At 45.0% G+C, this 22,543-nt stretch overlaps 1 protein-coding gene across 2 annotated transcripts; it reads left to right on the top strand.

Annotated features, from left to right (window-relative positions):
- Positions 1 to 47: 47 nt before the first annotated feature.
- CCDC191 (coiled-coil domain containing 191) lies at positions 48 to 21,193 on the top strand. 2 transcript variants are annotated; one of them, XM_065637005.1, is made up of 17 exons: positions 48 to 223; positions 629 to 667; positions 1,498 to 1,639; positions 3,961 to 4,092; positions 4,633 to 4,811; positions 5,319 to 5,542; positions 6,350 to 6,506; positions 8,365 to 8,555; positions 9,314 to 9,563; positions 11,097 to 11,551; positions 12,062 to 12,156; positions 13,737 to 13,819; positions 15,176 to 15,277; positions 16,432 to 16,575; positions 17,744 to 17,896; positions 18,279 to 18,433; positions 19,910 to 21,193. In XM_065637005.1, the coding sequence occupies exons 1-17, from the start codon at positions 74 to 76 to the stop codon at positions 20,040 to 20,042; spliced, it is 2,784 nt and encodes a 927-aa protein (XP_065493077.1). In that variant the 5' UTR covers positions 48 to 73; the 3' UTR covers positions 20,043 to 21,193. The 2 variants fall into 2 exon arrangements, with proteins under 2 accessions (XP_065493077.1, XP_065493086.1); XM_065637014.1 differs by having other exon boundaries at positions 1,552 to 1,639.
- Positions 21,194 to 22,543: the final 1,350 nt, after the last annotated feature.

The following is a 22,543-nucleotide window of genomic DNA, read 5'->3' on the forward strand; positions in this document are numbered from 1 at the left end:
TCATCAGCGTGCGCCGGCGGGGAGACCCCGCCCTTCCGCACCCCGCCCGGGTGGGTGGGTGAGCGGCGTTGCCATGGCGAAGCCGCTCCCGCCGCGGTGCGCCGTGGGACAGGCTGAGAGGGGCGGGCGGCTGGCGAGGGTGCCCGGCGCGGCCATCGCCCTCCCGGAGCACAAGCCGCAGCTGTACCGCTGGCGGCGCCTCACCGCCGAGGCCCGGCCGAAGGTAACGGAGCCTGACGGGCCGCGGGACGGCGGGGAACGGCGCGGAGAGAGCGCTAGGGGGCGCCCTGCGGAGCGCTGTCCAATCAGGGCGCGCCTTCTCGGGTGAGGGGCCGCGGGCGGGCACCACGCCCCCAACGGCTTTAACGGCCGCGGGGAGGGCGGGATGAGCCCAGCTGAGGGGGCCGCGTGGGTTATGCACACGCGAGGCGGCCCCCGTGGGTCCCCACCGCTTTTAGGAGCGGAGTCGGGCTCAGGAAAGAGGTGTCGCAGGTCTCGGGGAGGGCTGCGGCAACGGCCGGGGGATTCGCCGGGGGACGGGAAGGCCCTGCTGCGCTCGAGTGAATGGCGCTAAACTTGGCAGCGTTAAACTCTGGTTTTGTTTTGTTTTGTTTTTTTTCCTCTCTAGCCAAGGTTTGACTCTGATAACTTGGGACACTGGATCAAGGTGAAGTAACTTGCACAGTAACTCACTCAAGAGTAAGGTACCTTGTTGGCTCTGCATAAAATTCATGGGTCACTGGCAATGCAGGTTGTATGTATGGGCATGTAATACAAGAGATTTATCCCAAAGCACCATCTCTTGCATCTACAACTACCTGAGATCAAGGAAAACTAATTCTAGGGTGAATTTCCCTTTGTTTTGCTTCCTTGGGCAACCTCATGCTCCCACCCTCAGCCTGCTTCTTACAGCAAGTAGGAGTGTGCATCTGCCTCCTCACACAGCCTCCTTGACTTCTGCAGCTGCTTGCTCTGGTTGCCTTAGCACAAAGGGAGGAAGCTCTGCAGGAATGTGGGCTGTCTGAGGTACAGGTGTTACATGTGAAAACACAGTGACACGTCAGGACCATTTACACCTCAGAGAAGAATATGGGACAGAAAATCACTCAGATTATTAACAGAGTGGCCAGCCCGGTTATGACAAAATGCTGATACCAAATTTTGTAGTTGGTGGTTGCTGGGAACTAGCTCAGCAAGTCTCTATCTGTCCCCCAGGGGCTGGGTGTTTGCATTTTCCCTACATGGTCTCCAATCACTATGATTGGCACTAATTGCCAAATGAATGCTTATTGCTTAATCATTTCTAAGCCCAATTTCCCCAGACATTTGGAGAAATGTGTTTCAAAATAAATCTATTTCTTGTAACAGCCATGCTGTCTTGTGTGACATGCCCACTGATGTTTGCTCTCTTTGGAGGTGAAACCTGGATACCAGGTATAGGAAGTTTAAAAATGAATATCCAGCAATCCTTAGAAATGTGTTTTCCTTTCGTTAAAGAGAGTGCACCAAGCCTCTGAGTATGCTGTCTCTGAAACTTTTTCCCTTGAAAAGTCAAGGTATCCACAGGGGCCTTGTGGTCCTGTGACGAGTTTGGAAACTGTGGAACAGCTGCAAGATCATGATGATGCCTATGAGGAAGGTGAGCTGAGATACTGCTTGCACAAGCTGCCTAAAATGAACTGTTCTTGATCCAGCAGTGTGGTTCTGGTCTGAACAGGCTCTTGCAAAGCTTGAGACCATAAGAAACAGCTGATAGTAAGATGTCTTTCATATAACAGTGAAAGGCATAAGAAGAATCAATTGCTGGAGTTCAAGGTAGATCTTAATGAGCATACCTAAGAGAGGGATAAGCTCTGTCTCCTGGAGATTTCGGGTCAAGGCACGGATGAATACTGCTCTTGAGGACACATTGTATGGTCAAATACAAGTTAGTGGGCTATAGGAAACCAGATGAAATTACCTGACATATTTTTGATAGCAGGCCAGATGTGAAAATAGAGTTGTTCTGTGTAACTTACACATCTACAAATAATTGTGTGGCTTTGCTTTGATTCCCATGCAAAATTTTCCTCACTAATTAGCTAATAAAATATTCTTTTTGTAATGCCTAGAGTCACAAGTGCTTATTGAAATTTGAAAATAAAACTGCAGTACTTTAAAAAAAAAAAGAGAGAGGAATTATTTCCCATCAAGTGCTTGAAGTACATCTGCAGTGTAAGAAGCTGATAGGAGATAAGATTTTAAAAACTGAGTTAACCTTTCTTTTAAGACTCAAAAGTGTGCCTTACAGAATGGAATGAAGACACGTCTCAAGAGCATCCACTTCAATACAAGAAGTCAGCTTTTATGCTTGTAATCATCACGGGTTCTACTGATAGCAGGGAATATACCTATCTGCTTACAGTGCACTGTCTGAATGCATTAGACAGCATAGTGGCTCAAAAGGAGCTGTCTTTGCAGTTGATGAAAAGTTGCTTGCTTTCCTTGTGTTTATTATTTTGGTCTGCCCTTCTCAGCTAGGGTTTTCCTTTTTATAGCTACCAATCCCTCAGGATTGTTCCTAGCTCAGCTGAAAACCTTTTATCTGGAATCCATTATTAGAATACTTAACAGTATTAAGTACACATAGTGCGCTTTGCAAAGAAAGGTATTGAGAAGTGCCAGAACTGTTTTACTCCAGTTACGAGGAGCTCATATTTCCCAGTCAAAAAAGTAAACCTTCTCTAAGTGATAAGCCATTTTTCTATCTTCCTTCTGTTATCAGATATATTTCCTTGTTCCTGAGCTGGCCTAAGAGATTATAAAAGAGAACAAAAGTGATTTGAAGGACAATAAACATTAGATTCATGTTTTCTTCAGAAAAAAACCCCCACTCCTTTTCAAGGAAGTTTTAAAAAGGCTTTATTGGCTTAGAAATACCAGGACTCAATGGGAGCATCTTCATTTTGTGTTAGAAATGGAGATTTGGAGCAGCTGCTCCCTCCTGGGTGTCTTCTGTTTGCCTTTACAGGGCATGACTTGCACTGCAGGGGCTGCTGAGGTCCCTGCTCTTTGCCCATCCTCACCGCACAGATGGCTCTGCTTCTTGTGGGGCTGCTCCTGATGCCTTGCAGCTTACAGCCCTGCGTTCTGCTTCAGGAACAGCTTGGCCACCCATGCAGTGAGACCACATGGTTTGTTGAGGCAGCAGCCACATTAGCTGTCTTGGCTTTTGAGTAAGAGCTCTGAAACAGGATTTTTTGTGGTTTTCTACAGAAAAGTGGAGATGCAAATAAAGTCCACAGAAGGACTTTATATGCAGTTGTTCATGAAGCATTTGAGCTCACTGAGGTGTATCAAATCCATCATGGGTGCATTCCTGTAGTTGCAGTCTTAATTCTGAGTACAGGTAGTGCCTGGTGAGGCTTGCCACCTGACACATTTGTAATCTAGATCTACCAGTTGTTCCTGGAGCTGTGGTACTTGCAAAGGTTAACCTGTACATATGAAGCAAACATTTGTCCAAATAGAGGTTCTTTTTGTATTTAACACGTGACAACCGTGGCTGTACAGGTGGAAAATATCTAAGCGTCTGCAAGTGCAGTGGTAAAACATGTGAAAGCTGAGTTATAAATTACCTCATGTGAATTCCATCTTCTTGATAAATGCTACTATAATCACACAAGTGATCTAAATGTCCACAGAATTTTGTAGGGAAAATGGGGTGAAGAAGAATTTATTTGTGACATATGTGATAGGGAAAAAGTTTACCACCTTCTCTTCCTCTTCTTTTATAGATCAAGAAGATTAGAACAGAACTATTAGCCTTATTCCATTTTGTGTTGCAGATCAGTTTTCAGTCATTTTAGACAGCCTTCCCAGCATGTGATATGACTCTCCCAGAGATGGAGTCTTGCTAGTTTACACTTACCCGTATGTGTTTTAAGCAAGTGAGGTCATCAGTCTCTTTCCTCGTGATAGCTCAAGAGCTGCTCAGTAACTGGATGAAGTCCAAACTGCAACTGGAGCTGAAGAGCGATGGAGAAGAGGAAGCTGACTCTGTCCTCCTGGAAAAGCCTTCTGCAGCCCCTCTGAAGGATGAGCGCTTTGATGGTGAGAGCACAACAAAGCAGTTCCTGGCTTCCTTTCTGAGAATGTGCTGGGAAAGGGAGCCATGTCTCATGGCTTGTCAGACTGAGAGGGAAAAGTTGCTTTGAGGCCAAGATAGTGGGATCAGTAGAAACAAGATTAGAGATGATTATTTTTATCCCCCAGCTCTTACAGCAGCTTGCTGTAGGGCCACACAAATGCATCTCATAAACATTCAATGTCTCCCTTTGTAAAAGAGAAATTTTATTTATTTTTTGTATGGGTATTTGTGAGGCCTGTCAAATTTACACAGCCATTTGAGATGCTCAGAGGCAAGGCAGTAAAAAATGGACAAAATATGTTGTTACTGCTCTAGCATGTTCAATGCAAGACTGATTAAGACTCTGGAGATAGATGGTGTTCAGTCAGTGTGTCTGCTTTCATCAGAAATGCATTCACAGTCTGGGAAAGTGATCCCTTTAATTACGTTAGGCTTTGTGATCTGAGACAGAGGGGTTTATTCATTTCAGACGAGGCTGAGTTAATCTGAATTCCTCATTTCAGACTTGTGCAGCTATCTGGAACATGAACTGGAAAGTTCTTCTGTCCAAGCATACCTACAGCATCTTTTGCAGAGTGAAGTTGTGAACTGTGGGATAGTGAAAGGACTTAGGCTTCAAGACAGCAAAGAGAACCAAAAAATTGTAGATCCACGAATAACCATGGAGCTCAGGCATAAACAGGTGAGCAGGCAAGGCTGCACAGTTAAAAGGAATAAGATGTAGCATTATAGGATTAGAGTAAAAGCTCAGTGATACTTCCCCAGTATTCTCTCCCACCCTTCAATAATCTCTGATTTGGAGGCAAATACCCCAGGATACTCTTCCACAGTTTGGCTGAAACGTTACTGTGTTTCTGCGTGCACATTGGCCATTTACAGTAGCTTGCACAGTTAACTTTCACTACACCTGTTCAGGTTTTCCCCCTTTTTGAAGACTGACAGGAAAAGCCACCATGGCAGTCAGTTCTGAGTTTGTTCCCATCAAAGAATACTGGTTTAACCTCACTCTCATGACTGGATTTTTTTGCTGGTTTGAGAGCAGAACCAGTCCAGTCAGTGCCATCTACAGGTAGGATTGATTGCTTCATGTGTAAGGTGGACTGTGACCTAACCTGTCAGTGTATCATGAACCTCAAATTCTTCAGCCTTTTGTGCCTGATTTGACTTTTACTGATTTCCTCCTGCCCAGGTGAAAGAAAACCGAATGAGGCATCAGAAGGCATTAGAGCTTCAGAGACAAGAAAAGTCCCTGAAGAAATCACTTCTGTCTGAGGCCAAGCTCCAAGCACAGGAGGAGGACAGAAAGAAGGCTCTGAAAGCCAAGAAGGAGGAGGAGGAGATCCAGAGGGAAATGGTGAAGCTGCGAAAAGAAATGGCTGAGAAGAGGCACATCATGGCAGAAGCATGGAGAATGTGAGAGGGAGGGGTGGGGCATGGAAAGAACCATATAAAGAACAGTTCTCATCTCCTTTTGCTAAATGTAAGAGAACTGGTGGTCCCAAGGGAAACATCTGCTATTCCTCTGTCTCCAGACTCTCCCAAAACCTTTTATTCCTTTGTTACCAACTTCAATGGCAAGGTTTATCATTAGTGGGAAGATGGACTAAAGATCCTTTTAGTCCCTCAGCCATTACCAGCACGTACACTGAATCATGAAGTAGGAGCATCTTTGTACTACTGTGCATTCACTTCATCGACTGTGTGGCCACATCCAGCCTTGTTAGCATCTAATGCAGCATGAAAGCCAGTACACACACACAAAAAAATAGAATTAATCGCTAGCCTGCCTAGAATAGTCATTGTTGAAAGTCTAGCACTTCTGATACTTCCCGTGCTGTGAGAGAATTAAGAGCATTCTTGGCTGAGAATTCTGTAGAGACATAAATTTTGCTTCTGCTGAGCTAGGATTGTCACAGAAATGTGACTTGTAGGGATGCCATTTCTTAGGCAGCCCTGAGATCCCAAATCTTATCATGCAAGTGCTTTACTGAAATCTTACTATTTTCTTCTGCCTGCTGTATTTTGGAAATGCTCCAGAGTGTTTAATCTCTGGGACTCCAAACCATGACAGAGGCTGTTTTCTAAAAAGTCTAAGTTAAATAATCAGCAGCTTTCTAAGCTGTAGAGGTGATTCTCTTAGCATTGGCCAGGAGGAGGGTGAAATCTGTGCTACACTACTTTCCTCGTTGTATTAGATCTGTATGTTTGTTCACTTTCCAGGGAAAGGAAGAGACAAGAAAAAAGTCAGAAGCTGTCAATGCAGGAGGTATCTATTACTACATCACAACCCTTGGTCCTGAAGAAAGAAGAGCAAGGAGAAGAGAAACAAAAAAAGGCTCAGGAGCTGTTGCGCAGGATTCAGACCAATAAGCAGAGAGTGAGCATTACTCTTCTTTATCTGAGATGCTGAGTTACCGGCCCTCAGCTACCATTTGCAAAACTTAAGCAAAAAGCCCTGGTTATCAGAATTTTTTACTTCTTCCAAACCCTTTTCCTGATACCAAGAAAGTTGAAGAGCAGGGGTAAAAGTATCTTGTAAGATGAGGAGAAAGAAATCGTGAGCCTCCACATGCCCAGTGTGTCTGTGCCTTAAGTGTACTCAGTGGGAGGTTTCACTGAGAATTGTGCATAAGATGCGGCGCTCAGGGCAGTTGTGAACATAAAGGCTTCTGCAGTTGAGAAATAGGCAGATGTACAGAGGAGACAGCAGAGCAAGATTTGTTTTCCCTTGAGGAAGGAAGTTAAGGCAAAGTGGCACAAAAAGGCCTGAGAAGTCCTTGTTGTGTGTATGGGGAGATACTTTAAAGATTGCTTTGCAGACCCTGATGCAGGAGCAGAGAGTAGAAAGAGAAGTGCTGAAGCCTGGAATGAATTTTGCACTGGTTCTCCAAGAGCTGCAGTATGCCAGCACATCCACAGTAATGGGTTCTTCAGGGATCCGCTCCCACTGGGTGCAGCAGGATATTCTGTGATATTGCAACAGCTCTTGTGAGGCAAATATGTAGACTTCAATAATTCCTCGTAGGAACCTGTTTCTTTTACCCTTATTATTCTGATACCATGACCAGCTCTGGGTTGAACACCTAGTTGTATCGAATACTTGCAATTAATGAGCAATCTTTTTGTACTGAATGATTTTATATGGGCAGTCTCAGCAAAGGAAATAAATTTCCCCAAGTGCAGGTACGAATGCCATCTATCAGGTAATGTTTTTAATTAATAGAGCGGTCATCATCATTAATGTCTACTTACCTATATCTGGATTTTTTTTAATAGAAGAATTCCGTAGCTTTTATGGTGATTCTCGTGCTAGATTTGAGTTTGGCTACTGTATAGCAGCACACCACCTCTCTCCAGCACAATCTAAGCTATGAAGATAAGCCTGAATAAAGCCACAGAACAATTTAGGGCTGGCATAATGTGAGAAGCCATGGCTTAGCTGAACTAAGCAATAGTGACACTGATTATTTTCATAAAGCAGAAAGAAATAGCTAATGCATTGACATTTTATCCTTTTTGTAAGTCTCCATTTGGAGATTTCAGTGACTGAGAGGAATGCAATTAAAATAAGGCATTATGACAAGGGGAACAGCAGAGTCCTGTGAGCTGCTTGGAGAATCAAAATGAACAGTATCTGCAGTGACAGAGCTAGAATTATGGGTTAGATTAGATAGCAAATTCTTGTTCTGTACAATGTATATCACTCCCAGAGGCAGTGAGTCTAATTACACAATAGGGGAATGGTTTGGCTTCCTGCTGGCTCAAGGGTGAGCTTAGGTCATGTCATAAATTCATACTAGGAAGCATCATGATTTTTGTCCAAGTTAAAAAAAAAGCCCCACAAGTGGTCCATGGAGGTATTTGTGAACTGTTCTCCACAGAAGTGTTTTTACCTGTAGCATCTTAGATATTTTCCAGATTTTGAAATATCTTTCCCGTCTCTAGAAATTCTGTATTCTTTCACCCATTTTATTCCTGTTACACATGGTGAACTGTGTTTCACTCAAAAGCATAGAGCTCTATGATGTTCTCTTTCTAGTCCCTCTTTGCTTTTTGCAGACGACCTGCACGTGCTCTGTTTTATTTTTTTTAATCCCTCAAGGTAGTTGTGCAAAGTGAGGATTCTAAAAAGAATCTCAAAAAGGAAAGTCAGATAAGGGGAAGGGTAGAGAGGATCAGCAATTGTGTGATGGGCTACATCTTGCTCATTGGTTTTCTGAAACTCTCCCATGCAGTGCATGCAACGACATTTCTCTGCTTGGCTGAAAGTCATTCTGGAGCACAGAATTAAAATGGGAAAAGCCAGAGCCCTTGCTGACTGGAAATGCCAACTGAAGGCCCTACGAGCCTGGAGAAACTATACTTGGGCCCAGAAGATAGAGCAGGAGGCACAGCAATTGGAAGTTCATCTCCAGGATCAAAACAGGTAGTGTCCCTACATTGTTGAATTCCTCCTACTGCAGCAATACTCAGGCAGTGCAGTAATTAGGGACTGTAAAAGCGACTTGCCAATTAGCCAGCAGGAGGAAAACAGCAGCTTTTTGAGAAAATTACTACATTGCCTGCAGTCTGCCAGAGGTGTTGTGGCACAGATGAAAAGGAGAACAGAGATAAACAAGAGCTTTAGCATTGTCCAACAAGCCTTCATCTTGTTCTCTCTGTAGGTATCTTTCCTGGAAATCTCACCCTGGCTTGCTCTGGACCCCAGAGAATATGAGGTGCTATATTTATTCCTCATTAATATAGTTGTTTCCTATTTCAGCAGTAGTATACAGAGATCATTTTGGCCAGTGCCTTTCATTAAAGAGGCTGTTGGATTAATTCTCTGCCAGCCAGTGAAAATTTTGCTCTCGCAGGTGTCTGCCACTGCTTCCCCTTCTGCAGCTTGCAAGGGAACAGGATACCTCTTTTGCACCTACCCTGCTGCCCAAGGATGACACAGGAAATTGCAAAATGGGAACTAGGGAATCTTACTTCAAAGTAACAGGCATCCTTCTCCCCTCCGCTCTACCTTCGAGAAACACTTTACAGCTTTGGAGGGCCTTCAGAATTAAGTGACAAAAAGACTCGAGAAGTTATGAGGACTCATGCCATGGCCTGGACTGTTATACTTGATGCAGTTGTTTCAGGCATGCCTGGGCAGAAGCCTCACGTCTATCATAACACAAGTGCTTTCTCATTCAGGAAAAAGCAACTGTCTGTGGAGCATAACCAACGACGGCTTTTGCGCTGCTGCTTTCTGGCATGGCAGCGCTGGAGCCGAGCAGAGACAGAAAAGCGAGAGCTGCAGATCCAGAGGGAGGAGACAAAGAGAAAGATGGCACAGCTGCTGGAGGCCGTGTCACTGGGAAAGGGTGGTCTGGACAGGCCACTAGAGGTTAAGAAGCCTGGGACAGCAGACGTAAACCATCGTCAAGATTTGCAGCAGAACAAGGTAAATCCTTCCCACATAGTTATATCTACTGGCATCTCAATACTCTTACAAAGTACTTTGTGTGTGCAATCTCAAATAAAGAGAACATTGTCCCAGAGTGACCCCCAACACCTGCCTGCAACTGTTCAGGAGAGAAGGCTTTAAAAACCAGAGGCAAACATGAAAGACAATGAATGAGTTTTTAAAACAATCTCTAATGCTGCCAGAGAACAACCCTTCATGTACTGTGAGTTGCAATGAGCATCCCACCCCCAGCTCACTTTTGCTGAGAGATTAGTTACATCTTTGATGCCTGCTTAGGCTGAAAAAGAATAACACTTGACGGCATGACAAGAGATTTTGTCATGCCACTGCAGCTCTCTGGCTTCTAAGTGTGGGGAAAAAATGTTGTCACTGTCTCAAGATAATGCACATCAGAAGGGCATAGGAGAGGAGAATCAAAGGTTGCTTCCTTAAATTGTCATTTGTCAGGTCAGAGCCTGCCCTTCCTTTCTGTCTATACAACCTATACCACAGCAGTGTCCAGATCCCAGCATGAGAGTTCACATACACATACTACGGGTCAAGCTTTTCATTTGCTTAAGTGACAGCAAGAGTTGATTTCCTACAGTGATTATATCATCCTACTAGGCCCTTATTTTTCTTCTGATGCACTGGTAAAATTTTTGCTGGAAGGATGGGACTGAATTTGGGGTTCGACCTAGGAATCAGAAAGCAGACCTTACATCTGATGCCTTTTGAGGGAAAGACCAAGTGTCAGAAAAGGTGCAGCCTCATTCCCCACTGTACACCAGTTTCATGGTAATATTTATCAAAGCTGGAGAAGAGGCATGAGAAAGCAGCACCTTGTAGACTTCTCTTCCATCTGAAAAGGGACTGTTCAGTAGATCAGCCATGTAGATCGCTTCAACAACTGTTTTTTCCTTTATTCTCCATCTGAGCGCTAAGTGGAGGCAACACAGTCCAAAACGGAGTGTGCTAATCCCTGAGAAATTAGCTGTCCTGAGCTGTGTCCCCTAACAAAATAGTCAGGATACATTCCCAACAGACCTCTTGGAGATTCAGGCTAGACATGAGGAAGAAATTTTTACAAAGAGGGTCGTGAAACCCTGGCACAGGTTGCCCAGAGAGGTGGTGGATGCCCCATTCCTGGAGATATTCAAGGCCACGCTGGATGGGGCTCTGAGCAACCTGATCTAGTTGAAGATGTCACTGCTCATTGCAGGGGGATTGGACTAGATGACCTTGGAAGGTCCCTTCCAACCCACACTATGCTATGATAATCAGGATTTATTCCTCCCAGGGAAATGGCACACAGTTCCTTAACAGTTCTTTCCCACAGCCTCCCATTTTGTGCATAACAGGGCCCCTCTGCCCTTGCTAGGAATTGGATAAAGATTGCATAGCTGAGATTACCCTACTTTTCAGGCATCTCACTAGATTTACACTAAAGAAACACTTTCTGTGTAGCAAGGGAACAAGAGTGCTTGGTTTTAATCAATGCCAAGTTTTCCTAATTTTTTTTTTCCCTAGCCAACTGAAACTTGCCTCATACAGAAAGAACCTGGCCAGACCCAAGGCCGCTCTTGTTGGGATGCTGTTCACACGTCTCATTCATACAGAAAACCCAGACATGCCTGGGAAATTACGCTAAAACATGCAGCCCCAAGCGCCCAGGACCAGGCTGTGTACAGGAATCAAACAGCCGCTCTCCCCCAGCAGTTTCAGGCACCTGGTCCAAAGACAGCTCCTGCTTACGGCAGCCGTTTTGAGCACCGTCATGCCTTCCAGCAACGTCTGATTGAGGAACAGAGGCGGCAGCTTCAGAAACAGCAAGAGGTGATCCTTGAACTGCAGGAAAATCGGAGGCTGAGCAGAGCTAAAGAAGAGGCAGCACAAGCCACAGCTATAACCCAGCAGCTTAACAACTCTGCTTCACAAACCAGGGAGGAAAAACAATCCACATGCAAGAATACAGCCCATTTGAGGTATACACCCTCGATAAAGCAGGCTCAATTAGTCAGCTTTCCTACTCATGTTGAGCCACAATTTGCCAGGCATACTTCAGTCATGCTGGCATTATCTGCTCTTCCTCTCACCTGTGACTTTGCCTCAAGGGTAGTATCAGGCTGCCCACAGTTCTCCATCCTTCTCCCTTTTTGCAATAGCTCGACACCATGTGATCCATACAGGATCCACTTAGAAATTGCAACACTAGTGTCACACATAGTAGCAGCAGGGATTTGTTTAGTTGGAAAAAGAGAGTGTCATCCTCGGTATTTCAGAACGTGCAGCAACCCTGGGTACTCAGCTCCTTTGCAAGGATGCATCACTAGTCCCATTTCAAGCAGAAGAAAAGTGTATCAGGGATTCAGAATGGAAATGCAGCACAAGAGAGAATAGAAACTACAAGGCCTGTTTCTCAGCCATAGGTGGTAGAATTGAGACATCATTTGACCACATTCATTGATCAATTTCTTTACTCTCTCCTTTCATAGTCCACCTGTTTCTCATGGGCCAGAAAACACAAGGGCAGCGTTGCAAGGCAGGAGGGCCTCCAGCCAGCTGACCTCAGCTCATCCCATATTGAAAGGTATTGTTCTAGATAGCAAAGACCATTCCAGACGTCTTTACTCAACAGCTTGTCTGGAAACCTCTCTTTCTTCGCCTCAGCCTTGCTGGTTGATGACAGTATGCAAACAAACCTCAGCACTCTTTCCCAGCCTGACCAATGCTGTGAGAGGGTGAGCTGTTTTCATGCCCAAGTCAGGCATCTGTAAAACCTGGGCCACTGCCAGCCCCTCAAGTCCATGCTCTGGTAGTGGTTACTCCTAACACTTGTGATGGTTTCTGCTGTGACAAGACTCAAAAAGGAAGCTCTACAGGCTTTTTCATTGTCAGTCTTGTTTCCTTCATTGTGCATCCAAGTAACTCTTGAACTGACCAGTCATTTTCATCTAACTTTGACAGAGGTAGTGAGATTTCAAAGGGAATTAAGTGCCTAGCTAGGTCAGTAAAGGAGCTCCAGATCCCTGCTTTCTTTGAGGGATCTCCCCTTCTCTGGCCCCACTAGAACAGCACATACACATTAAACATGCAGCGCAGCCTTTTCATGAAGTAAATTAAGATCAGATTCTGTTATATCTCTGGGTCATGTTCTTCCATATCAACTGGGTGGTGGTTACAGTCTGCATGAAAGGTTATCTGGAATATGATCACTGTGATTTTTGACAGTTTTGGGATCACCAGAGCATTTTGGCCATGATGGTTGGGCATTAATAGTTGCCTTTCATTAAATGTGTTCAGCTCCAATGCTACCTAGTCCAAGCCATCACTCACTCTGATTTGCCTGAACTCTGTACACACCTTAGAGACAGTAAACTTTCAGAGCACTCAGTGCTTTTGTTTGAAGATCTCAAAAAAATTCAGTGAATAAGTTATTACTGGATGATTTTTCTTTGGCAGAGAATCCTGGGACAGCTGAGAGGAGAAAGGAATCTGGGGAAACCTGTTGTGATCAAAACACTTAAATACCCACCAGTTATTGATCGTTCCAGCCTGTGTTTCATTTGCGACTTCAGAAGAAGGGAGCACAGGTTCTCAACTCCACTGCATCTTCTGTGTAGTCACATCAGCGCTGTAACACCTTTGCTGATAGCAGCAAGATCACTGCATTGCAATTTATCTCCCAAAAGAAGCATTAAGCAGCAGTTTCTCACTAGTGGGACCAAGTACCTGTGTGTCACTGTGGCAGAGATGCTTTCCATCATGAAGCTGCTCTTTAAATAAACAATTGGAGCTTACCAGAGACCTTTTAGCAATTGCTGCTAAATCAGGTGCCCTGAGCCTCAGCACTCAATCAGGGAAGACAGGGATAAAAACATCTCAACACAGTTCCTTTCATAACTGAGCCTTCATGGCTCTGACTGTCAACCAAAGAGGGTGGAGTGAATCTAACTGAGGTAGTTCTGAGTCATCTCATAAATGTTTAAGGGTTCCTTGTTCATGACACTGCCAGCCATAAGAGGCAGCAGAAAGTAAGTCCCTTTGTGCTGGCACTGCCAGGTCAATGGGGGCTTGGCAGTAGAGTGTAGTGGTCATCCTTATTCACCAAATTTCTGCCATTATCATATAGCTCATTTTTACTAAGCCTTATGTCCTCTGTTTCTGTAGCTATGGAGGAGAGAGCAACTCAGCGGGCAGAACAGAGGAGGAAACTAGAAGAAGCCAAACAACGAAGGGAAGAGGAAAAATTGGTAAGGGAAATGGAAAATGAAATAAAGTGTCTTTCACACCATTCCAGTTACAAGAAATGCTCTTTTTAACCCCAGAGTGAGGGACCAATCAAAGGCACTTTATCCAAAACAGGAGTTTTATAGTTTGTGAGAAAGCAGATGTCCAGCACATATCAAAAGAAGTAGTTATTGCTGCATTTACATACAGTGACAGCACTAACCCTGCCATATCACAGGCAGACACTTCATGTTGCTGCAGTTGCAGTTCTAGAAGCAGCCTCCATTACCACCCCCCCACCCTTCTTTCACACCTACCCCATGACCATAACTTGTCCTTGCTGAGGATGGGAAGGGTGGAAGTGCCTGCAGAAATCCACTTGACTGGACCCAGCAACGGTGAGTTTTGCTTCCACTGCCTTTCCTGTCTGGTCAGGTGCAGCTTGAGGATGTGCAGTCTCACCTAGTAAAAATCCTGCCTCTTTCTAGCAAATCTCTGCTGAAGAGAGAAGATACTGACAATGTTTGCATAGTTAGTACACAAATTCTGTGATACACATCCAACAGAGGAGCCTTCTTAGCTTCAGGGCATTAAGGTGTTACTGAAAACATCCTAATGCAACTTACTGTCAATAAGAAGGCTCAGAACTGTGGTCCTAAAACAACCAGCATTTTTTCCTTCCCCAAAACGCACTCACATAAGCAGGAAGCTGAAATCAGCCTTAGAGGACACTTTAACCGTAGAGTGGACAGACAAGTATCAGGTTAGGTTTCCTCAACTGCAGTTTCCACGATTGTATTGATCAGGAAGCACAGTCATAGTAATGATGTGTGATGGCTGGTTTGGATTTTAGGCCTTTGATGCATACATACCTCAAGAGCAAAAGCTCTGTGAAATGAAAGCAGAGTGGGTTTTGCAAGGGGAGTAGATAAACATTCAGAGAAGGATACTGTGCCAAATATGACCAGTACTGAAGTAAAAAAACTTCTTTGATCTTCAGTGTTTGGGGAAAGAGCTGTGTGAGTACCTATAATGCTGCTTTGCATGTAGAAGTAAAACTTCAGAGCAGAGCCCAGTTATTCAGAACTGACTTCAGCAATAAGGTTATCAATAAATAACTCGGTGTATGGTTTAAATTTTTTAGGGGAAGAATGGGCAAATACTATAACTTAGGGCAAAGAAAGATATATATAGGTACATACACAGTTCATTCACCAGCACAGATCATGTGGAGTATGTGACAATGTCTGCTTCCCTCTGAAGTTTCAGGTGCTCGTCAATACTAGAGGAATACTGGGAAAGCTTAGAGGTCTGTGTTCTTTGAAAAGGTCACATGTGCCAAATTAATTTTTACCTTCCTCCATTTTCTCCATTTCAAGGCCCAAATGAAGGCTGAAGAGGAAGCACGACAAAGGAAGGAGGCCGAGGAAAAGGAAGCTCAGCGGGAAAAACAACGGGAGGAGAGAAGGCAGCAGAAGCTGGTGATCAAACACCTCACCTGCTTCCCCCCCTTTAGCAGGGATAGGGAAGAAGAGCCATTACCCACCAGCGCTCAGTCAGCAGCCAGAGTAATGTGAACTGAAGGTCTTCATTAGTAGAGCAGAGTTCTACAGCTGCTATATAAACCCACCACCATCCCCCTTTTTGGCAGTGTTAGGGGAAGGGCTGTGGATGAAATATGCTATGAAGCATGTACTGTCTCAGCAGGAGTAGAGGCTGCAGGTGCTGGACGTTCACTGCTGAGGTATAGCCACATAAGCCCCCACAGTGGCAGCATGTTCAGCTTGCTTTCGGAGTGCTCCTTCTACTTGTATCTCCCTCCAGCACACACAATGATACCAGTCACAAATACACAATTTAAAAGTAGACAAGCCTGACAGATATATCGAGGGCAACTTTCCACCTGAAGAACAGAAGCATCCTCTCCTTGGAGCTTGCCTAGGAATAGCCCCACTTCATTATTTTTACTTGGAAATGAGCTGTCCTAATAACCCAAATAGCATATTTGAAACCCTGTGGGAATTTGACCTACAACTACTATTCTACTTGGACTGAGTGTTTTAGGATGTTTGACCTTTATCCCTGAGTCTCAGTCAAAAGTAATATTGTACAGTTATATAATACCCATATCACTTCCCTACTATTTAGTGCTAGATTAAGTGGTAGGGCCCATGTGTAAACTCAGAATCATTTTTGGACATGGTTTCAATCTCTAGTTTTACAAAGATAGAAAGCTGCTCTCCTCGAGCTCACCCAAGCACCCCTCCCCACATTGATGAAGGCCCATCAAAAGGAGTTTCCTGCTACATCAGCACTGCTAGTAGCCACAGATTATATGTCTGCTACAGTAACACCAAACTGCAGTGCTGAGGAAAGGCCAAGTGTTGATAAACGGCCCAAGGAAATGCCCAGAAACTTACCATCATCTTCCCTGAGAATTTTCAAGATGGTTTGCTCTGCTTTCTACCACAGGTTCTAGTATATGGGGTCAGGTCTGGTCTGCACTGCTCAAGATGATGTAGATCCCCATTCCCTGTCAGGTCAGGACCTCTAGGTCCAATACGACAATCTGTTGTCATTGCTTCACATCCTCTTTAACCAGAGTGAATTAAAACTACTGCTCTTTGTATTGTAGAAAGAGCTGAAGAAGCAGAGGAGGCTGGAGAAAGAGCAGCAGCTCCTCAAAAAGGCCAGAGATCACTATGAGAAGGTCCTGCTCAGAAAGCGGGGAATAGTCCCGTGGAAAAGGCTGAGGGAGCAAGCCAAGGAAAACCTGGTGGTAAGTGCTGAGGATAAAGGAAAGGACTGGTGCCACAGGAGGAAGGGAAAAGGAATGGATGCAGCACTCAGCAAAAACCTTAATAGGCTCTTAAGCCAGGTACAGATGGGAAAAGCAAAAATTCTCCCTGTGCACCCTGCCCTATATTATAATATTTTTTTTAAATTAGCCCATCTGACAATAATCATGAAAGGTCATAAAAAACCCACAAAGGGTGGCATCCTCATTTATAGCTGATTAAACAGGAACCAAAAGGACACAGAAAGGAACCAATTTCAATGTAATGAGAAGTCATCTTTTGTTAGCCTCCACTTGTCTGCAGTACTAACTGCCACATGATTTGATGCCAATAAGACAGTGGGAGTTAGTTTAGTATGATACAGCCAAAAATAAATTGAAGTTATATGACATGAGCCTGTCAAGCCTCTTGCCCCACAGCAAAGTGAATCAGTAAGACACTGCCAAGCCACTGTTGTTGTGGTTAACCGCAGCCCATCTCTAGGGCTTGCCCTTTCTCTGGAGTTGCTGCTGGTACAGTGTTGGCCACTTCTAGAGGTGTGACACCACAGGTGATAATCCAGCGATCTGTTCTAGCCTGGCCATATCCTCAGTTCAGAACAGCAAGTGGTAGTTTCTGAGACCTTGACACATAAATGAAACATTTCTGTATATGACTGGATTGGCCTGCCTTATCGGGGTGGACTAATAGCACTCAACTGTATCCTGAAGATTTAGTTAGAGCCCAGGGCTAGGTTGGCAAGCTTTAATTTAAGTCACTGGAACTGCAGCTACTTAAAGGTATTTGATGAAATGCACATAGACCTCCAGCTGGGAGAAGCAGAGGGATAGCAGCTGCTCCATAAGTCCACCCTGCTGGTCAGCATTGTGGACAGAGTTGGAGTAAATTGTTATAGGTCATGCCTCTGCTCCACTCACAATCAGTTAAACTGAGCATCTAATTCAAAAGGATATTCTCTAGAAGTGATGCAACAATGGCCTGATAGAGAGACTGGTCTTGTTCCTTATGCTGACCCCTTTTTGTGGGAACCTATCCTGTAAGTTATTCCAGCTGTCAGACATCTGCATTTTCTATTGTCCCCAGTTTTCTGTAGCTTTATGCAGTCACTAGTCCAAATAACTAGCTGTTGTCTCTGCTGTCTTTACTCAGGTGGCACAAAGGCACCACTGCTTGCGCCTGCAGAGGAAATGCCTGATGACTTGGCTCCAGGACACCCAGGGGAGCCTCATGGAGAAGGCATCTCGGGCTGAGGACTTCTATTCCCATGTGTTGCTGAGACGGGGCTTCAGGAACTGGCTAAAGGTTTTCCCACACCACAGTGGAGAAATGATACCAAGCAAGCCAGTTGCTGCCATGCTTTCCCCTCACCACACTGCCACTTCACACACCTGCAGCCCAACCTTTGCTGAGTTACACGGTCCCCATGCCAGCAACATCATTCCTTTCTTCAGAGATCTTCTTTCAGCTCTCCATTCTCCATCATTCTTCTTCACCCAGGACACTCTCCTATATACTGCTCCTCCACCTTTGCACTCTGTCACCCTGCTCCCTGCTGATTTTCCTCCACTTCTGTCCCCGTTACGCCTCATGGACGCAGCCTCAGCACCGCTCTGTTTCTGCTTATTGGGCTGGGGGTTGGGAGAAAGAAGGCATTCTCACCTCTTTCTCTGTCCTTCTTCCCTAGTACAAGGATTATCTCTCCACTCTGGAGGAGACAGTGAGTAACATCCACGCAGCCTGCCTCATGAGGAAGTACTTCTGGGCATGGTTTGACCTGACCATGGAGGAAAAAAGTATCTTATGGGAGAAGCTGAAGGTTGCTACTGAACACAGGAACAAGTAAGTGCACTCCCTTGCCAGCAGTTCTTTTTACTTCGGTTTAATATACCCTATAGATTATTGTAGAGACTACTTATAACATGTCAGTTATCTGCTCCCCAAGAACATGTGAAACAGGTTCTTTACTGCTGGTATTTTGCTTCTGTGACATGCACAGACAACATCAACAGAAGTTTATGGTAAGAATTTTCCATGTAGCCTGGAAAAGGAAATGTAGTGGGTACCCTTCACAGGACTTTTAAATCTGCTGAAAGAGAATACAGTGAAAGCAGATAAGTCACTGAAACTTTCTAAGCTGATTAGCAGCCATACAGCTTCTGCTAAAAGCTGCTTTTGGAAAATCTTTAAGTACAATTATAGCAAGCTAAATGTTGTGCAGGAATTACACTGTATTGTTTTGTCCACAGCAGATGATTTAGTTCACAAATCCAAAGCTGATCAACTAGAAACCCTACTTAAGGAATCTTTCAGTTTATGCCATTGTCAGCCAGACAGTTCTACCAATCATGACTGGAGCTGGACACACCCAGTTCACTCGTTATCCCACAACTGCATTAGCTGTTGATTTTAACAGGAAGAAAAAACTATTGTCAAAGTTCAGCAGAAAACAGAAGCATGTTCACCTGTCTCACAATGAAAGCATGTCAGCTGCATGCAGTCATGAATAGGCTGTGCCTGTGCATAGCCCAAACAGGATCTGCAGGACCTTCAAGGAAGAATTAATTTAAATTCACTTCTTAGGTGGTAGAGCAAACCTGTCCTAGCTTGATGCGTAAGATCAGAACAGTGCATGATTTAACCCAACAAGCCAGCAAACTGGAAGAACTGGGGAAAATTTAGACCCAGGAAGAGACTGGATTCATTCTACGTATGACCTCATACTAGGAGCATAATGACCTGTCACTCGTCATTACCTCTTGTGGCACTGACTCGCAAAAGACAGTTCAGACCTTGACATAGCAACCTATTCTTTAGACAGGACTGTCACTCCCTATTGCCCATATGGGAACCCAGGCCAAGGCGCCTGTGGTGGGTGATTAAAATCGGGTAAGAACTGGAGCCCAGCTGCCTGCGCTCCCAAGTGGCTGGTCTAGACCAAGCAGACCTGCGTTTTCCTTAATAAACTGCTTTCAGAGACCTTGTTTATTCTTCAAGAAACATCTTTCATCTTCAGAGTGCTAAGCAAACACCAGCTAATGAATCTTTTCAGAGAAAGGAGTGAAATGCTTGGGGGAGGGGAATGGAGAAGGGCAATGTATTATTTTTCCCTGGCATGATTGCCATATTAATAGGGTAGTCAGAGTGCAGATGTTTAGTATGTCACAGCCTTGACTAGCAGCAGAAAGCAGCAGAAAGTCCCACAGCTATTTTAGGGGAGTTCTCCCCTCAAATAGGAGTCATCTTTTGGTTACCTGTTACATTTTACAAACATCTGCATGTTGTCACTTTGTTCTTTGTGTCCCCAATTTCTTCAAGGAGACTCATGCTGAATGCACTCAAGACATGGAAGCAGTACCCATTGCTGATGAAAAAGGAAAGAGAGAGAGAAGAAAGGAGAAACAAGCTACGCAGGATAGTAGCTGAAATTCTCCCCAACTTCCAAACATGACAGAAGAGAGTCAAAGGCAACAAAAAGATTCTGTTCAGTGCTATCTTCTTACTGCCTGAAACAATCTTGTCCAGTACAAAGGGTCTTAATAGCCAAAGGAAGCTCCCTGGGGTCACTGCTGTTGTAAACTAAGCATGTATGGAAACTTATCTGACAGTTTCACTTTGCACTTCAGGAGGTTATTCCCCACAAGGCCCTCCTCATGTGAAGTCTCCATAGGGGTATCTTGGCTGGTGGCAGAGAGGCCTAGGTAACCAAAGCCTGACACAGGGTATGTTTCCGGCCAAGACCATTTCCAGAGCTGCAGCACTGACATGAATCCTTCTCCATTTCAGGCAGCACAGAACTGAACTGCACCTATTTTTCCTTAAGCAGTAACCTGGTGCTTTTCTCTTGCCAGTACTCTGCAGGGTGACACAGCTTGATCAGAGAGTGAACAGACCTGACTGTCACCTGACTCCTGACCACTACTGTGAACCTGGCCACCCAGAGAACAGTTTCTAGTTAACTGTGCCAGGAAAGTTTGGATAGGAGGAGGAGAGGAAAGAGCTATTTACGCAGATTGTATTTGCTAGTGATCCAGATCACAGCACTGCATATGGACAATCTAAAACCTGGATTCTTTTTCAAGGGACTGCCCAGTTCACAGCACTGGCCAGGTCACACGCATAGAGTTTTGATTTTGGTGGCAAGAGATGATTCTAAGTTTGTGAGCCTCTATTTTGTTATCATTTAAACATTTTCCAAGCTGTTTAACTGTAGTGTTTAAGGATGTATTGTGCAAGCCTGTCTGGGCTTTTTCACTTGATTCAACACTTTAAAAAAAAAATCCAAGAAAAAAAGGCAGACTGTATTTTTACATAAGCTAAAGCTGACACGATTAAAATGAAAGTTTCTTATCACTGTTTAACCTTAACCTGCACCATAATGTAGCTAGGGTAATGCCATTAAGGTACAGTATGTCTTGTCTTAGCAACAACATAAGGCAAGAATCTGGAATCACTTCCCCCTCACAAGAAGACAGGCAAAGTTCTGTCCAAAAGCATTTGGCAGTACATGAAGCACTTGGGTTACACCAGGAAGAAGACTATTTACTGTTATCCGTTGTATCAGATAATTTTAAAAACCTGTATATGCACTGAAAGTTTACAATAAACCCAAATCTGAAATGAACACAGCTGAGTTGTCAGTGCAAATTGTGTCAGAAGCTCACTGAATGGCACTAGACAGAAGTCCAGGGTCACGGACTGAGACCAGCACTAAGCACTGCAGATCATGTGGTATAGGACAGGTCAGGTGCACAAGCCCAGCAGCAGGCTCCAGAGCTTTAGCGCCAGGAGCTTGTCCACGTGGAGAGCTCACAGGGACGCGGTCAGAGCCTCCCTTCCCACATAAGCCAGGCTGTTGAGCGGACTCTCGGTGCAGGTCTGAAGACAACTGTCACTCCCAGGTTACTTCCCCCAGCCATATTAATATTAACATATTAATATTTACGTCTCCCAAAGGCTCATTACAGACCTGACCACCGGCAGGTCAGATGAGCACGTGATCCAAGTGCCGGGAGCTGAAGGTGTCTGCGTGGAGTGTGGGTGAGTACAGACCATCTGGCTGCATTAAAAGGCAGATTGTGAGAGGAAATGACAAGCTGAGAGAGGGCTGAATAACTTGGCTTGTGTGGAAGGATGGGCACTGCAGAAGGATAGCATCTTTTGCAGAAGACTGAGCCAAAGAGGCAGGGAGGAGCAGAGCTGGGGGCTGAGCTACCAAACATGCCCCAGTGCAGCCAGGAGCCATGCTTGGTGCTAACAGCAGCAAGCTGTGGCAGCACAGCAGCAGCAATCTGCTTTCTCTTAGTACACTCTCTCCCCTTGGAAGCCTCTCCTGTGTAACACTTAACAAGCTCCTGGAACACCTCCCAGCCAGCCCATATGCTCCCATGTTACTGGTGGCCTTTCCCGAGGCAGACTTCCTCCTTACTGGGGCTTGGCAATGAACACAACAGGGAAACTCTCCAGCCCACCCTCCATCTGAATTCATGGCATAAGAAGGATCAGGACCCAGAGGATGAAAGGTGAGGACACAAGGGTATTCTCAGCTAAAGAGAAGGTAGTGTTACAGGCACCTGCAGATGGGCCACACCACAGCTGTAAGGGGAGCAGCAGGAGTATGGAGCAGTAGGGTAGATGAGCCCACATGGAGCCTGGTCTGTGACTCCAGCAACAGCCCGAGCAGGGGTTGAATCTACATCTCTGACACACTGAAGGGGTGCCCCAACCCACTGGCTACTCAGGGGTGCGTCATGTTTACTGAACTTTAAGTTCTTCCCCCAGCAATGCCACACTTGCACATTTTGTCTTCAAGGCCAACAGCTCCCACTCACCGCAGTGCCCACTCACCATCCATGAAAATAATGCTGCTTATGTAGAGCACAGCTTCCCCCACTCAGAACTTGAAGTACAGTCAACACTTAGTTTTGAAACTGGCCTCTGTTTCCAATATGC

Source organism: Caloenas nicobarica, chromosome 1 (assembly GCF_036013445.1).
Source record: "Caloenas nicobarica isolate bCalNic1 chromosome 1, bCalNic1.hap1, whole genome shotgun sequence".
Classification (NCBI taxonomy): Eukaryota; Metazoa; Chordata; class Aves; order Columbiformes; family Columbidae; genus Caloenas; species Caloenas nicobarica.

What these genes read in the sequence shown, in the direction of transcription:
- CCDC191 (XM_065637005.1), top strand. Translation starts at nt 74, where the DNA reads ATGGCGAAGCCGCTCCCGCCGCGGTGCGCCGTGGGACAGGCTGAGAGG. An exon ending in AAGAATACAGCCCATTTGAG is followed by an intron (nt 11,552 to 12,061) that starts GTATACACCCTC and finishes CTCCTTTCATAG; the next exon opens with TCCACCTGTTTCTCATGGGC. An exon ending in GCTACTGAACACAGGAACAA is followed by an intron (nt 18,434 to 19,909) that starts GTAAGTGCACTC and finishes AATTTCTTCAAG; the next exon opens with GAGACTCATGCTGAATGCAC.